This window comes from Giraffa tippelskirchi, chromosome X (genome assembly GCF_054371585.1).
Source record: "Giraffa tippelskirchi isolate mGirTip1 chromosome X, T2T-mGirTip1v1.2.pri, whole genome shotgun sequence".
Lineage (NCBI taxonomy): Eukaryota > Metazoa > Chordata > Mammalia > Artiodactyla > Giraffidae > Giraffa > Giraffa tippelskirchi.
In genome coordinates, this window is record NC_137289.1 from 104,431,423 (window position 1) to 104,449,369 (window position 17,947).

The window sequence follows — 17,947 nt, forward strand, 5'->3', positions numbered from 1 at the left end:
CCCTAATTATATTGAAATTATTTTCAAGACATATATCAAGTTTCTTGTCAGTCTTCCAGGCAAAACAGTGTATGATATCTGTAGAGAGTCGGAGCTGAATGAGGCCCTGGAAATCTTTTCTGATACATATATTTTATAGATGGAGTCACTGAGGTCCAGGTTTGCACAGGCCTTTCCCTAAAGGTTTTTTTAAAACCATAGGTGATCCAGAGGTTCTTTGATTCATCTTATTTCCCACAAGTCTTTGGAATCTTCTCTGGAGGTCATGATTTTGATTTGTATCCCATATAAGGCACTGATTCTAGCTCAGTGTATTAGATTTAGACTTTAGATCAACCCTAAGGGTTTAGAAACAGAGTAAAATTAATAGTCAACCTCCTTTGCCTATTACCATGGCAATAGCAGGGCTAATTCATGCTGGTTGTGGTTGACTTGATAACTCCCACAGAACGACCTTCACATTCATGCTCACTTTACTCCTAGGAGAAGTGAGGCTCTCAGAAACTACTTTTGTTCAGTTAGTCAGTTCACACCTACTGCCATATCACCTTATTCTCTCTTATCATTCAGATGGAGCTGAGAAGGTGTTGGAAGCATGTTTGACAGTAAGATCCATAGACCCCTTCTGCTTCATTTGCCCTGTGACAAGCCTTCAGAGCTCCTCTGTGAATTCTCTTCTCCAGGACAAACAACCCTGGCTCATTCCATCATTCTTCATGGTGTTGCTTTTCAGGCCCCTCTCTGCCCTGTCTATCTCCCTCTGGCTCTGTATCCTTTTCTTCATGTTTCTCTGAAAACAGGGCTCAGAATTGAATGATGCTCTCCTGCAGTAGTGTGATTGCCTTTCTATTACTTCTCTCATTCCACCGTCTCAGTCTGTTTCCCCTTTATCCCTAACTTAAAATGGCATTAGGGTTTTTTTTTGAAAGTCATATTCCACTACCAAATCATCTTAAACTTATACGTCCTTAAACATGAGTAGATGAGAAGAAACAGAGATTGACTGACCCCTAATCTAAGCCCTGTTCATTATTTTTGTGGAAAAGTTGATAAAGTCACTAAGTCAGCCAAAGAAGGGAATGAAAAATAAAATCAAGACTCCAGAGAACTAGTCAACTCTCCTGGCCTTTCTCCCCTCAGAAGCCTAGGCAGTTGGGTGAAATAGGGGCTAAGGATGACATTTAAGGGTTCTCTGGCTACTCCCATATCATTATGTCTCTTTTTTAATTTCCTTTGTAAGGACATGTGTGTGCTAAGTCGCTTCAGTCATGTCCAACTCTTTGTGACCCTATGGACTATAGCCCATTAAGCTCCTCTGTCCATGGGATTCTCCAGGCAAGAATACTAGAGTGGGTTGCCATGCCCTCCTCCAGGGGATCTTCCCAACCCAGGGATAGAACCTGCGTCTCTTATGTCTCCTGCATGATAGACAGGTTCTTTACCTCTAGAGTCACCTGAGAAGCCCAATAAGAGCAGTTTCTATTGTTTGTAATCCCTTCAGCAAGTCATGTGTCTTAAACGCTAGGGCTGGAGAATTTAAGAAGACATTAGATTCTCCTCCTTTCCTTGATAATATTGTGTTCAAGGCAATCTTCTTGAGGCTGCATTTTCTTTATATTCTCTGGCAAAGACTTTTTTCTTATTTTTAATCATAAACACAGTGACACCATTTTGTATTCTACTTCTTAACATTATACCATAAACACATCTCCATGTTACAAGATAGTCTTTCTGACTTTAATGGCTGTGTGATATTCCATTATGCTAAATGCACCATAATATATTTATTTATAATCTAGCATTAGCTTTAAAGAAAAACAGTTGACAGTACACTCTAGGGCCCTACCATCCTATGGGTAGTTACATTTCTCCTAATATGTAATTTTATATTCCCTTGTTGCAGCACATTCCCTTTCTATATAATGTAATATAAATTAAATGGTATCCTTGACAAAGATAATGAATAGCATATTGAGGAATTAGGAAGCCATTCTGACACCTCTGTCTCTTTCTTTTTCAGACCCCACTTTTTCCTTTTTTCCCCATTTCTGTTGTGTTCCATACTCATGTTAAGATATAGCATCCTTGCTGTACTTTTAAGGATTTGATGGTAATTTGTCACTTCCCTGAGATCTTTCAAATGGGAGCAGTAAACAAAACTATGCAGTATTTCATGAGCTGGCTTCTCAGGGGATGAATGAGCTGTCCAGGCTGACTTCTGTTTCCTGACACTCACTAGTACTTCTAACCCAGAAGTGACATGCTAATGTAACATTGTTGCCATTTTTTTCCAGTTATACTCACAAGCCTACCTTAGGGTGAAATAGCGAGGGCAGGGGTGAGTAGGTCTTTGCCCCTTGTCTAATGGCAAGATGGAAAAGTTCCTGCCAGATGATATGCTCACTGATTTTCTTGCTCTACTGTAGCTAAGATACTTCCAAAGGTGTTAAGAGTGAAAAAGAGAGTGGGGAGATGAAGGGAGGAAAATAGAGGTAAGGAAACAAGGAGTTACATATTAGGCAGAGAAGAACCTTCAGGAATTTATTACCTCTCTTCCTATTAGTGAAAGAAAGTTTTTGAGGGAAGCAGAATTTGGGAACCTACTTTAGTAAAGAGAGTGAAGCTAAAAGGATATTCTGGAAGTAGAGAGTGTCTTCCTCTTGGTCAGGAATTGGATATAAATGAATGTAGGACATCTTGAGCATAGTAGTCAGGGAGCACATAAGCCATTAATTAAATAAATGTCAACACAGGCACAGACTATTAATTTGAAAATTGTTAAAAGACACTTACTCATTAATGGCTGAATTGGAGTGTAAGAAGATAAAAGAGAAGTAAGATTTTGGTAGGAGTTGGTAAAGTGCATTGAAACCAGGGATGAGAATCTTCCTGGAGTAGCCTAGATGCTTTCATTGCAACCTGTGTAAGAGGAGACAAAATGGAGTTAGACAGGGCCAGAAGTGATAAGTCATTCACCATAATGTTCCTCATGAGGGGCTCAACAGGTGTTATAAAAATCGCATTTAGCTTTTAGATGAAAGCAAGTGGGCATAATTCATTCTCACCAGGAACATTTTTTACATGCTAATGATTTCTAATGAAGACCATTACTATTAGTTAAAAATGTACACTTGCAGGTCAGAATGGAAAACTGTATTTGTTTGTTTCCTTTGCCCTGACTTACAATGTGTTCTGAGTCTGTGTTATCTCAGTTCTCTTATCAGACTAAGGATTTCTTTCATTGATTCCTCTTTCATCAGTGGCTAGCTGTATTAATTCATCCATTTATTCACAAATGTGTCCTAAACACTTACCCTGTTGAAAACACCGTGCCTGGGCACCTGTGGGCTTGCTCACTAAGCTCATCCAAACGATCTCTCCTGACCAGTTACCTCAGATGACTACGACATTCACTTTAAGAATGGTTTGGTTTTGTCTGTTCCTTTTGGGAAGTTTTCCTACCAGAGCTTTTGGACTGGCCCTACAAGAAATAGAACATTAGAGTTGTGAATCAATTCAGCTAACCCAATAGCTACTAAAGCGAGTGAAATTATTTATGTTTAACCAGATTCTGAGAAAGAGTCCTATCACTTTTGGGGGTCCTTGTCATAGAGAATGGTGGGCAAAGCTCTATGCTCTGGAATCTTTGTGCTCTGGAGACCTTTGCTTAAGACCCAGCTTTCCTAATTATTCACTGGTCGAGTGACTTCCTTCTCTAGACCCCAATTTTCTTGTATGAAAAATGGAAATGATTATTTCCTGTTTACATCACAGAACTGAAATAAGGCTCCTAAATGCTTAAGAAGTGGTAAAACCCTCAAACAATGAAGGGCATCCTCATCCTGGGCTTTTACTTTGTCTGCAGGGCTACCTGAAGCAATGCCGGAAGAGAAGGGACATGTTCAGTGATGAGCAACTGAAGGTGATCTTTGGGAACATTGAAGACATCTACAGGTTTCAGATGGGCTTTGTAAGAGACCTGGAGAAACAGTATAACAATGATGACCCCCATCTCAGCGAGATAGGACCCTGCTTCCTGGAGCACGTAAGCATCTTCCCCTTTGGGGAGGGTTTTGAGAGATGTTTGGAATCCATGCAAAGAGTCTCTGAGCTATCTGATTCTGCTCAGCTGCTTTGTCCCACAGTAGCGGATGGATTCCTCTCTGACCTTGATGTTCACCCCCTTGCTACAGTATGAGAACTTGGAAAGATATGATGACTTGGCTAAGGACTCTTTTTCTTTACTGTTCTCCTCTCTTTTTCTCTCCTTCCAGATAGTTACCAGTAGGAATTTTCTTCAACTTCTCTTTTCTGTTCCTATTGGGCTCAGTTTCCATGGGACCCAACATTTTGGGAGGGACTCTGAACATATTCACATAATCCAGGAGTCTGAGAAAGAGGAAAGACTATGGTAACCATGAAAGTGGACCCCTGAAAGGCATTTAGGGGAGAACACTATGGTAGGGGAAGTGACTTGTGTAGGAAAAGGGGCCACATGACTTAAGAGAAAGGAGCGCTAGAAAGAGGGAAGTGAGGATGCAAGCCATAAATATGACTCTCGGTAACTGGGTAAGTTCCTTACCTTCTTTGGGCTTCTTCACGTGGATTTAAGAAGGTTTCACTTTATACTTCTATGGTTCTCTAATATCCTTTGGGTCTTATTCACAGATAACCTAGTTTTGACAACTTATCTCCCCCTTTTTATAAAGTATTTATTTTTAAAAAGATAACACATTCATGTGGTATAAAATTCAAATGGCACATGGAAGTATGCAGCTGAAAGTAAGTCTTCTTAAAATTTTCCTACTTTGACTGTGGTAATTTATGTTGAGGGGATAGCCTTAAGGCAACCCCTATGTTCAGTGATTTGCTGGAAATCCCAGGACTCAGCATATAGTCATACTCATGGTTATGATTTAATGAAACTAAAGGATACAAAGCAAAATCACCAAAAGGAAAAGGTATATGGGACAAAGTCTGAAGGAAACCAGGTATAAATTTTCAGAGTCCTCTCCCAGTGGAATTACACAGGGTGTAATTAATTCCCTTTATAATGCGTTGTGACAGCACATGTGAAATGTTGTCTACCAGGGAAAATTATTAAGGACTCAGTGCCCAAGATGTCTATGGGAGGCTGGTCATGTAGGCACTCTCTGCCTAGCGTGTACCAAAATTCCAGACTCACAGAAGGAAAGCAGGTGTTCAGCATAAACCACAATGTTCATACAAATAGTTCAGGCACAGTGAGCCATTCTTGTCAGGGAATGGTGAAAACCCTCTTGAGATCCAATTCCAAGATGCCAGCCAAGGGCCAACCTTTCAAGTAGGCCTTTTGAGGGATAACAGCAGAGAAGGCAATGGCACCCCACTCCAGTACTCTTGCCTGGAAAATCCCGTGGACGGAGGAGCCTGGTAGGCGACACTCCATGGGGTTGCTAAGAGTTGGACACGACTGAGCAACTTTGCTTTCATTTTTCCTTTTCATGCACTGGAGAAAGAAATGGCAACCCACTCCAGTATTCTTGCCTGGAGAATCCCAGGGATGGCGGAGCCTGGTGGGCTGCCGTCTATGGGGTTGCACAGAGTTGGACACGACTGAAGTGACTTAGCAGCAGTAGCAGCAGCAGGGATAACAGTCTAAGGCCTGATATGTTAAGTCCTTTTTTTTTTTTTTTTTTTACAGCTTTAAACTGATTCAGTCATTCCATAAAACACCTGGGTAGTATTTATCAAAGTTAAGCATGTTTACAACTTATTGGTTTCATTTGTGAGAATATATCCCAGAGAAATTCTCATAGAGGTCCATGAGAAAGGGAACATTTACAAGGCTGTTGATAGCATGGCAGTGCTGTGTTTCATCGAGTGCAGTTAGATGCAACTTAGGTATTTATCACCAGAGCATGGATGTGAAACATATGGGGGATGCTTACTCTGGGTTAATATGTAGTTAGAAATAACAAGACTAGATGTGTGTACCCAATAGCAATACTGAGTTGGGAAAGTAGAATGTGGAATAGTGACTTTCAATTAGAGTCTACCCTGTGCATTGTAGAGTGCTTAACAACATACCTATTAAGCATTTTCTGTCTATTGGAGGTCAGTAGCAACCCCTCCAGTTGTGACAACTGAAAATGTCTCCAGATGTTGTCAAATGAACCACTAATCTATTGGAATGATCTTATGCTTTTACCCTGTAATCTGTTAACATGGTGATTTAGATTAAGTAATTATCATATCTTAAATGAGCATTGCATTGTTGAGATAAATGCTAGCTAATCATGGTGTATTATCCTTCTTTAAAAATGCTGCAGTTCATGGGGTTGCAGTCCATAATAATGCTGCAGTCCATTTAATGCTGCAGTCCATGGGGTCACAAAGAGTCGGACATGACTGACTGAACTGAACTTAACTGATCCTTCTTTATGTGTTAATTCACCTTTTTAAAAGTATTAGATTGTTTGCTCTTTTAAAATTCAGGTCTAAGGTTTCTTCTTTTTTTAGGATTTCATTTTTTATCATCTTTGTTTAGGTATAATTTACAAACAATAATATTCACCAAATGTTTAATTCTATGGGTTTTAACAAACACATGTAGTTGTGTAACTACCACCATAATAAAGATTATGGAGCATTTCTATCATTTCATCAAGTTCTAATGTTTTTCCTTTGTTATCAAACTTTGCCTCCACTCTGGCTCTTGCAAACACTGATCTGCTTTCTGTTACCATAATTTTGCTTTTTCTAGAATGTCATATAAATGGAATCATACCATAGTGATATTTTATGTTGAATTTATTTAACTTAATTTCTTTGATATCCATCCATATTCTTGCATGTATTAGTAGTTTATTTTTTTATTGTTTAGTGATATTCTCTTGTGTGGATATACCACTCATTCACTAGTTCATTCCAGGACATCTGGATTGTTTACTAGGTTACTTCCATGTTTGGAATTACTGGGTTGCATTGTAGGTGCTTATTTAATTTTATAAGATACTTCCAAACTGTTTTCCAAAGTTGCTGTATCATTTTGCATTCTCACTCTAATCTGTATGAGTTATAATTGTTCCACATGGTTGTCAGCACTTGATATTATCAGTATTTTTAATTTTAGCCATTCTAATATGTATGTAGTGGTGGTTTATTGTAGTTCATTTTTGCATTTGCTAATGATATTGAGCATTTTTAAATGCTTATTTGCCATCTGTATAAAATCTTTGGTGAAGCGTCCTTGTCTTTTGGCCTTGTTTACTAAGTGGGTTGTCTGTTTTCATATTATTTTGTTTCAAGAGTTATTTCTGTATTCTGTTTGCAAGTCCTTGGTCATATATGTGATTTTCTAAGGTTTTCTCAGTCTGTGGCTTAGTCTTTCATTTTCTTAGCATTGTCTTTGAAAAGGCATAAAATTTAATTTTGTCAATTCAATTAATCATTTTTTCATGGTTCATGTTTTCTGCTTCTTATTTAAGAGATCTTTGCCTAATACAAAGTCATGAAATTTTTATCCTGTTTTCTTATAGATATTATGCAGCTTTAATATTTATATTTAGGTCTATGATAATTTTTGAGGTAGCTTTTTATATACAATGTGAAGAAAGGATCAAGGTAAATTTCTTAATTTGTTTCCATATGGATATTCAGCCATTCCAGCACCTTTGTTGAAAAAGCTTGTTAATTTCCCCATTGAATTACCTGGGCGCCTTTGTCAAAAATCAGTTGATCATATATGTGTAGGTCTATCTTTAAGAAGACTATTCTGTTCCAGTAATCTATGTGACTATTTATATAGTAATACCACACTATGTTTTCTTGTTGTTTTAATTGAGATATAATTCTCATATAGCATTATATCAGTTTCATGTGTACAGAATAATAATTTAATATTTGTATATACTATGAAATGATTGCCACAATAAATCTAGTTAACATCCATCACCATACATAGCTACAATTTTTTCTCACATCATCTTGAATAATCTAGCTTCATAGCAAGTCTTGAAAGCAGGTAAACTCTTTGTATTCACTTTTTTTCAAAATGATTTTATTTTAGGTCATTTTTTAATTAACTTATTTTTTATTGAAGGATCATTGCTACAGAATTTTGCTGTTTTCTGTCAAACCTCAACATGAATCAGTGATAGGTATACATATATCCCCTCCCTTTTGAACCTCCCTCCCATCTCCCTCCCTATCCCACCCCTCTAGGTATTTCTATATACATTTATCTTATCACAATAAGAATTTTGTTCTCTTTATTGTATCTGTATGAGATGATGGAAGTTAAATAAACATTGTGATTATCATTTCACAATATATGTAAAGCAAGCCATCTTGCTGTACACCTTAAACTTATACAGTGATATATGTCAGTTATTTCTGAATAAAACTAGGGGGAAAAGAATCAGCTTGCTTAGTTCTACCAAAAAGCAAGAAACACACCAACCAAAAGAACTCTTCTAGCATTTGGATTAGGATTACATTAAATTTCCCAGCATTGTTTATAGTTTTTATTTGTATAGGTCTTGATCTTATTTTTAAAAATTGATTTCTAAGTAATTAATTCTTTGCTACTTTATAAATTACATTTTTATTTCAATTTCCTGTAGTTTGTTGCAATGATATAGAAATTCAATTGATTTTTTATACAGCTGCCCCCCAGTATTGCAGGGGATTTGTTCCAGGACACCCTGCAGATAATAAAATCCACAGATGTCCAAGTCCCATATGTAAAAGGTATAATATTTGCATATAATTATGCAAATACTCCCATATACTTTAAATCATCTCTATTTTTTTATTTGTGATACTTAATACAATGTAAATACTATGTAAATAGCTGTAAATACAATGTAAATGCTATTTAAATCGTTACTGGCATGCAGAAAATTCAAGTTTTGCCTTTTGGGACTTTCTGGAACTTTTTTCTGAATATTTTCCATCTGCAGTTGGTTGAATCCACAGATTCGGAGCCTGCCACTATGGAGGGCCAACTGTATTGATGAATCCTGACATGTTACTGAATTCATAATTGGGTTGAGGGTTTTTTTTTGTAGATTCCTTAGAATTTTATACATACACAATCACATGATTTCTACATAAAGACAGCAATTTTATTTCTTCTTCTGAAATCTGTGTGCCCCCTATTTTCTTTTCTTGCCTTATGGGACTAGCCAGGATCTGTAGTATAGTGTTATTGATAAGAGCAGGAGTCTTTTTTCTTATACCTGATTTTTAGGGGCAAAGATTCAGTATTTTACCATTGAGAGTGATATTAGCTTTAAAGTTTTTCATGGTCACCCTTTATCACATGGGAAAGTTTTTTTCTAATCCTGATTTGCTGGTGACTTCTAATGTAAGTGTGTTTTATCAAATGCTTATTGAAGTAATATGGATTTTCTCCTTTAATTTTTTATCATGATGAATTGGATTGAGATAAGTCCCTCATAATCATGGTGTATTATCCTTTTAGTGTACTATTTTCCCTGATTTTTAAAAGTAGGTTGTTTGACTTTTTATTATTAAATTCTAGTATTTTTTATACAGTGGATGCAAGTTCTTTATCAGATATGTATTTTTCTGACTTCTTTTGATCTGTATGGCTTGCCTATTTAGTTTTTTAATAATAATTTTAAGCCCATGTATAAAAACTCTCTGTGTATCGGTTTCTGTTTTTTATTTCTCTGAGGTTTTACTCATTTATTATGTTCTCGTGCACCAGGTTATTTTTTGAATGAGTACTAAACAGTGGATACAAAAAATTGTAGAGGTTTTTGTAACACTTAGAAATCACTTCAAGCTTACAGAAAAGTATAAAAAATAAGAACAGCCCACACACAGTGATGAAGACCCAGAACAGCCATAAATAAATAAATAAATAAAATTATATTAAAAAATAAGAACACTACAAAGGGTACCCTCAGATACGTCCATTTGTTTTCATACCACCACAGTAAAGTGAGCCACACAATTTTTTTTGTTTCCCAGTGCATGTAAAAGTTATGTTTACATTATACTATTGTTTATTAAGTGTGTAAGAGCGTTATGTCTAAAAAACAATATATGCCTTACTTAAAAACACTTTATTGATAAAACATCTTAACTATTATCTGAGCCTTCAGCAAGTCATAATCCTTTGCTGGTGGAGAGTCTTACCTCAATATGTTGACAGCTGCTGACTGATCAGGGTGTTTATTGCTGAAGGTTGGGGTAGCTGTGGCAATTTCTTAAATTAAAACAATGAAGTTTGCTGCATCAATTGACTCTTCCTTTCATGAATAATTTCTCTGTAGCATGCAATGGTGATTGACAGTACTTTATTCATGGTAGAATTTCTTTGAAAATGGAAACTCTCTCAAACCCTGCTACTGTTTTAGCAACTGAGCTTATGTAATATTCTAAACCCCTTGTCATCATTTCAACTGTCTTCACAGCTTCTTCATAAGGAGTAGAGTCCATCTTCAGAAACAACTTTATTTGCTCATCAATAAGAAACAACACTTCATCCATTAAAGTTTTATCATGAAATTGCAGCAATTCAGTCACATCCTAAGCCTCCACTCCTAATTCTAGTTCTCTTGCTATTTCTACCACATCTGAAATTACTTCCTCCACTGAAGTCTTGAAATTTTCAGTTATCCATGAGTGCTGGAATCAACTTCTTCCAAGATCCTATTAACACTGATTATTTTGACCTCTTCCCATAAACCACAAATGTTCTTAAAGGCATGTAGAATGTGAATCTTTTCCAGGTTTTCAATTTTCTTTGTCTAGATCCATCAGAGGAATCACTCTTTATGTCAGCTATAGCCTTATAGATTGTATTTCTTAATCCTAAGACTTAAACATCAAAATTATTCCTTGATCTATGGCCTGTATTGTTGTTATTGTTTTTGTTGTTCAGTCAATAAGTCGTGTTGACTTTTTGTGACCCCAGGGACTGCAGCATACCAGGCTTCCCTGTCCCTTACTGTCTCCTGGGGTTTGCCAAGTTCATGTGCATTGAATCAGTGATGCCATCCAACCATCTCATCCTCTGTTGCCATCTTCTCTTCCTGCTCTCAATCTTTCCCAGCATCAGGGTCTTTTCTGATGAATCAGATCTTCACATCAGGTGGCCAATGTATTGGAGCTCCAGCTTCACCATCAACCTTCCTATTGAATATTCAGAGTGTATTTCCTTTAGTATTGACTGGTTTGAACTCCTTGCTCTCCAAAGGACTCTCAAGAGTCTTCTCCATCAATACAATTCTAAATCATAAATTCTTTGGTTCTAAGCCTTCTTTATGGTCCAAGTCTCACAACTGTACATGGCTACTGGAAAAACCATAGCCTTCACTATACAGACCTTTTTCAGCAAAGTGATGATTCTGCTTTTTAATATGCTGTCTAAGGTTTGTCACAGCTTTCCTTCCAAGGAGCAAGCATCTTTTAATTTCATGGCTGCAGTCATCATCCACAATTATTTTGGACCCCAAGAAAATAAAATCTGTTACTGCTTCCAATCTTTCCCCTTCTATTTGCCATGAAGTGATGGGTCCAGATGCCGTGATCTTAATGTCTTGAATGTTGAGTTTTAAGCCAGCTTTTTCACATTCCTCTTTCACCTTTATCAAGAGGCTCTTAAGTTCCTCTGAACATTCTGCCATTAGGGTAGTGTCATCTGCATATCTGGGGTTATTGATATTTCTTCCAGCAATCTTGATTCCAGCTTCTGTTTCATCCAGCCTGGTGCTTCACATGGTGTACTCTGCATCTAAGTTAAATAAGCAGGGTGACAATATACAGCTTTGATGTACTCCTTTGTCAATTTTGAACCAGTCCATTGTTTCATGTCTGGTTCTAACTGTGGCTTCTTGAGCTGAGTACAGCCTTCTCAGGAGACAGATAAAGTGGTCTGGTATTCCCATCTCTTTAAGAATTTTTGACTGTTCATTGTGATCCATACATTCAAAGACTTTCGCATAGTCAATGAACCAGAGTAGATGTTTTTCTACATTCCCTTGCTTTCTCTGTGATCCAGTGAATGTTGGTAATTTGATCTCTGGTTTTCTGCCTTTTGTAAATCCAGCTTGTACATCTGGAAATTCTCGTTTACATATCACTGAAGTCTAGCTTGAAGGATTTTGAGCATTACCTTCCTAGCATGTGAAATGAGCACTGTTGTTCAGTAGTTTGAACATTCTTTGGCATTGCCTTTCTTTGGGATTGGGATGAAAACTGATCTTTTTCAGTCCTGTGGCCACTACTGAGTTTTCCAAATTTGCTGCCATATTAAGTGCAGCACTTTCACAGCATCATCTTTTAGGATTTGAAACAGCTCAGATGGAATTCCATCACCTCCACTAGCTTTGTTTGTAGTGATGCTTCCTTAGGCCCACTTGACTTCACACTCCAGAATGTCTGACTGTGGGTGAGTGACCACACCATAGTGGTTATCCAAATCATTAAGACTTTTTGTATAGTTCTCTGTGTTCTTGCCACCTCTTCTTAATCTCTTCTACTTCTGTTAGTTCCTTACCATTTCTGTCCTTTATCATGCCCATACTTGTATGAAATATTCCCTTGATACCTCCAGTTTTCTTGAAGAGATCTTTCCCTTTCTGTTGTTTTCCTCTATTTTTTTGTGTTGTTCAATTAAGAAGGCTTTCTTATCTCACCTTTCCATTCTTTTGATCTCTTCATTCAGTTGGTTATATCTTTCCTTTCTCCTATTCCTTTCACTTCTCTTCTTTCCTCAGCTGTTTGTAAGGCCTCTTCAGACAACCATTTTGCCTTTTTTGCATTTCTTTTTCTTGGGGATGGTTTTGATCACCACCTCCTCTACTATGTTTAAATCTCTATCCACAGTTCTTCAGGCACTCTGTCTATCAGATCTAATCCCTTGAATCTATTCATCACCTCCACTGTATAATCATAAGGAATTTGATTTAGATCATACCTCAATTGCCTAGTGGTTTTCCCTACTTTATTCAATTTAAGTCTGAATTTTGCAGTAAGGAGTTCATGATATGAGCCACTCTCAGCTCCATGTCTTGTTTTTGGTGACTGTATAGAGCCTTTCCATCTTCAGCTGCAAAGAATGTAATCAGTCTGATTTTGGTATTGATAATTTGGTGACGTCCATGTGTAGAGTTGTCTCTTGTGTTGGAAGAGGATGTTTGCTATGACCAGTGTGTTCTCACGTCGAAACTTTGTTAGACTTTGGCCTGTTTCATTTTGTATTCCAAGGTCATGAAAGAAAGTGAAAGTGAAAGTCACTCAGTCGTATCTGACTCTTTGCAACCCCATGGACTATACAGTCCATGGAATTCTCCAGGCCAGAATACTGAAGTGGGTAGCCATTCCCTTCTCCAGGATATCTTCCCAACCCAGGGATCAAGCCCAGGTCTCGCACATTGCAGGCATATTCTTTATGAGCCTGAGCCACTAGAGAAGGCCAAGAATAATAGAGTAGGTAGCCTATCCCTTTTCCAATGGATCTTCCTGATCCAGGAATCGAACGGGGTTCTCTTGCATTGCAGGCAGTTTCTTTACCAGCTGAGCTACCATGGAATCCCACTCCTAGGTCATACTTGCCTATTACTCCAGGTATCTGTTGACTTCCTACTTTTGCATTCCAATCCCCTGTGATGAAAAAGACATCTTTATTTGGTAGTGTTAGTTCTAGAAGGTCTTCATAGAACCAGTCAACTTCAGGCATGAAAACACCATTAATCTCATTGTACATCTCTCTCAGAGCTCTTGGGAATTGTCAGTGAGTGGGAACATGTTGATAGAACTTTTTTCTGAGTAAGTCTCAACAGCTGGCCTAAAATATTCAGTAAATTAGGTTTTGTTGTTCCATTTGTTGAGCACTGGCAGAGTAGATCTAACATAATATTTAAAGACCTCAGGATTTCATAATGGTAAAATAGCATTGACTTGGACTTAAAGTCACTGGAGCTATATTAACTCATAACGAAAGAATCAACTGCCCTTTGAAGTTTTGCAGCCAGTTGTTGACTTCCTTTCCAGCTTTAAAAGTCCTAGCAGCATCTTTCTTATATAGAAGCCTGCTTTTTCTACATTTAAAATCTGTTGTTTAGTGTAGCCACTTTGCTATCTTAGCTACATCTTCTATATTACTTGGTGCAGCTTCTACGTTAGTACTTACTGCTTTACCTTGTGCTTTTATGTTATGGAGATGGCATCTTTCCTTAGATTTCATGAGCTGAACTCTGATAGCTTCACTCTTTTTTTTAATTAATTTATTTTTTATTGAAGGATAATTGCTTTAGAGAATTTTGCTGTTTTCTGTCAAACCTCAACATGAATCAGCCATAGGTATACACATATCCCCTTCTGAAGCTCCCTCCCATCTCCCTCCCCATCCCACCCCTCTAGGTTGATACAGAGCCCCTGTTTGAGTCTCCTGAGCCATACAGCAAATTCCCATTGGCTATCTATTTTGCATATGGTAATGTAAGTTTCCATGTTACTCTTTCCATATATCTCACCCACTCCTTCCATCTCCCCATGTCCATAAATCTATTCTTTATGTCTGTTTCTACATTGTTGCCCTGTAAGTAAATTCTTCAGTACCATTTTTCTAGATTCTGTATATATGTGTAAAAATACGGTATTTATCTTTCTCTTTCTGACTCACTTAACTCTGTATAATAGGTTCTAGGTTCATCCACCTCGTTAGAACTGTCTCAAACATGTTCCCTTTTATGGCTGAGTAATATTCCATTGTGTATATATACCACAATTTCTTTATCCATTCATCTGTCGATGGACATCTAGGTTGCTTCCATGTTCTAGCTATTGTAAATAGTGCTGTAATGAACAATGGGATGCATGTGTCTCTTTCAATTTTGGTTTTCTCAGGGTATATGCCTAGGAGTGGGATGGCTGGGTCATATGGTGGTATTATCCCTAGTTTTTTAAGCAATCTCCATACCATCTTCCATAGTATGGAAGTGGCTGTATCAATTTATAATCCCACCAACAGTGCAACAGTGTTCCCTTTTTCCATACCCTTTTCAACAATTATTGTTTGTAGACTTTTTGAAGAGGGCCATTCTGACTGGTATGAGGTGATATCTCATTGTAGTTTTGATTTGCATTTCTCTAATAATGAGCAATGTTGAGCATCTTTTCATGTGTTTGTTAGCCATCTGTATGTTTTCTTTGGAAAAATGTCTGTTTAGGTCTTTTTTGCACTTTTTGGTTGGGTTGATTGTTTTTCTGGTATTGAGTTGTATGAGCTGCTTGTATATGTTGGAAATTAATCCTTTGTCAGTTCATTTGATATCATTTTCTCCCATTCTGAGGGTTGTCTTTTCACCTTGCTTATAGTTTCCTTTGCTGGGCAAAAGCTTTTAAGTTTACTCAGGTCCCACTTGTTTACTTTTGTTTTTATTTCCGTTACTCTAGGAGGTGGGTCATAGAGGATCTTGCTTTGATATATGTCATTCAGTGTTCTGCCTATGTTTTCCTCTAAGAGTTTTATCGTTTCTGGTCTTACATTTAGGTCTTTCACCTATTTTGAGTTTATCTTTGTGTACAGTGTTAGGAAATGTTCTAATTTCATTCTTTTACATGTAGCTGTCCAGTTTTCCCAGCACCATTTATTGAAGAGGTTGTCTTTGCCCCATTGTATATTCTTGCTTCCTTTGTCAAAAATAAGGTACCCATAGGTGCATGAGTTTATTTCTGGGCTTTCTATCTTGTTCCATTAGTCTATATCTCTGTTTTTGTGCCAGTGCCATACTGTTTTGATAACTGTAGCTTTGTAGTATAAACTGACAGGAAGCTTGATTCTTCCAGCTCGAGTCTTCTTTCTCAAGATTGTTTTGGCTATTTGGAGTCTTTTGTGTTTCCATATGAATTGTGAAATTTTTTGTTCTAGTTCTGTAAAAAATGCCATTGGTAATTTGATAGGGATAGCATTAAATCTGTAGATTGCATTTGGAAGTATACTCATTTTCACAATATTGATTTTTCTTACCCAGGAACATGGAATATCTCTCCATCTGTTTATGTCATCTTTGATTTCTTTAACTAGTGTCTTATAATTATCTGTGTACAGCTCTTTTGTCTCCTTAGGTAAGTTTATTCCTAGATATTTAATTATTTTTTTGCAATGGTGAATAGGATTGATTCCTTAGGTTATCTTTCTGATTTTTCATTGTTGGTATAGAGAATTGCAAGTGATTTTTGTGTATTTATTTTGTGTCCTGCAATTTTGCTAAATTCACTGATTCAGTTCAGTTCAGTTCAGTCGCTCAGTCATGTCCAGCTCTTTGCGACCCCATGAATTGCAGCACGCCAGGCCTCCCTGTCCATCACCAACTCCCGGAGTTTACCCAAACTCATGTCCATCAAGTCGGTGATGCCATCCAGCCATCTCATCCTCTGTTGTCCCCTTCTCCTCCTGCCCCCAATCCTTCCCAGCATCAGGGTCTTTTCCAGTCAGTCAACTCTTCGCATGAGGTGGCCAAAGTATTAGAGTTTTAGCTTCAACATCAATCCTTCCAATGAACACCCAGGACTGATCTCCTTTAGGATGGACTGGTTGGATCTTCTTGCAGTCCAAGGGACTCTCAAGAGTCTTCTCCAACACCACAGTTCAAAAGCATCAATTCTTCGGCACTCAGCTTTCTTCACAGTCCAACTCTCACATCCATACATGACTACTGGAAAAACCATAGCCTGACTAAGTTATTGTATTTGGGATCTCCTTTTCCCAGGCTTTAAGGAAAGTTGAATTCTTTCCTTGAAAAAGTTTGAATTCTTTCTTCCTTTTGGTTTCTGCCCTCCTAAGCTTGGTCCAGTGCTTTGTGTGAGATTCATATAGGGTGATATTTTTGCTCAATTTTTGTTTGTTTGTTTGTTTGTTTGTTTTTCCTCTGATGAACAAGGCTGAGTGAGGTGGTACTCCTCTCTGCTGATGATTTTGTTTGTATTTTTGTTTTGTTTGCTGTTTAGGCCAGGTGTCCTGCACAGGTTTGTACTGGTGGTTGAGTGATGCTGGGTGATGTATTCAAGTGGTTTCCTTTGTGGGAGTTCTCACTATTTGGTACTCCCTAGGGTTAGTTCTCTGGTAGTCTAGGGTCTTGGAGTCAGTGCTCCCACTCCAAAGTCTCAGGGTTTGATCTCTGGTCAGGAATGAAGATTCCACAAGTGGTTTGTTATGGCATTAAGGGAGAGTAAAACAAATATCCAAACATGAGAAACAAAAGATGAACCCCAGACAAATGGCAGTTACAAAATCAGGCACATAGTAATTAGAATAATGGAATATATACATATACATATAAACCCATGAGCAAAGTGAAAACAGTCCAACAAAAATAAAGTACAATAGATTGATCAAGAGAACAAAGGAAATAAAAAAATATATTTACCAGTTAAGAACAAAACTAACTTAAGCACAAACTGGAAAACAAAACTAATGCAAGGTGCCAAGTGGGGAATAAAGCAATGAAAATAAAACTAACAAATATGTTGAGAGGAAAGGAAAGGAAGAAAAAGAAAGAGGGGGCGGTCCTAAGATGGTGGAGAAATAGTATGGGGAGACAACTTTCTCCCCCATAAATTCATCAAAAGATCATTTGAACGCTAAACAAATTTCACAAAATAACTTCTGAACTCTGGCAGAGGACACCAGGCAACCAGAAAGGCAGCCCATTCTCTTCAAAAGGAGGTACGACAAAATATAAAGTATAAAAAGAGAGACAAAAGAGTTAGGAATGGAGACCCGTCCCTAACGGGTCCTGAAAGAGGAGAAGTTTCCAAACACCAGGAAACCCTCTCACCGGCGGGCCTGTGGGACGTTTTGGAATCTTAGAGGGCAACATAACCGGGAGGAAAAAAATAAATAAATGAAACTCACAGATCAGGCGCCTAACCACCACTCCCAGCGGAGAAGTAGCCCAGAGCCTCTCATCCACCACCAGCAAGT

The 17,947-nt window shown here is 37.7% G+C and overlaps 1 protein-coding gene across 6 annotated transcripts in view; it reads left to right on the plus strand.

Annotated features, from left to right (window-relative positions):
* ARHGEF9 (Cdc42 guanine nucleotide exchange factor 9) overlaps positions 1-17,947 on the plus strand; it is a 440,519-nt gene that overhangs the window by 259,008 nt on the left and 163,564 nt on the right. For all 6 annotated transcript variants that reach the window (XM_081565580.1, XM_081565579.1, XM_081565581.1 and 3 more), the window contains one exon: positions 3,866-4,045. In XM_081565580.1, coding sequence (XP_081421706.1) covers positions 3,866-4,045 — 180 coding nt within the window. The remainder of the gene's footprint in view (positions 1-3,865; positions 4,046-17,947) is intronic.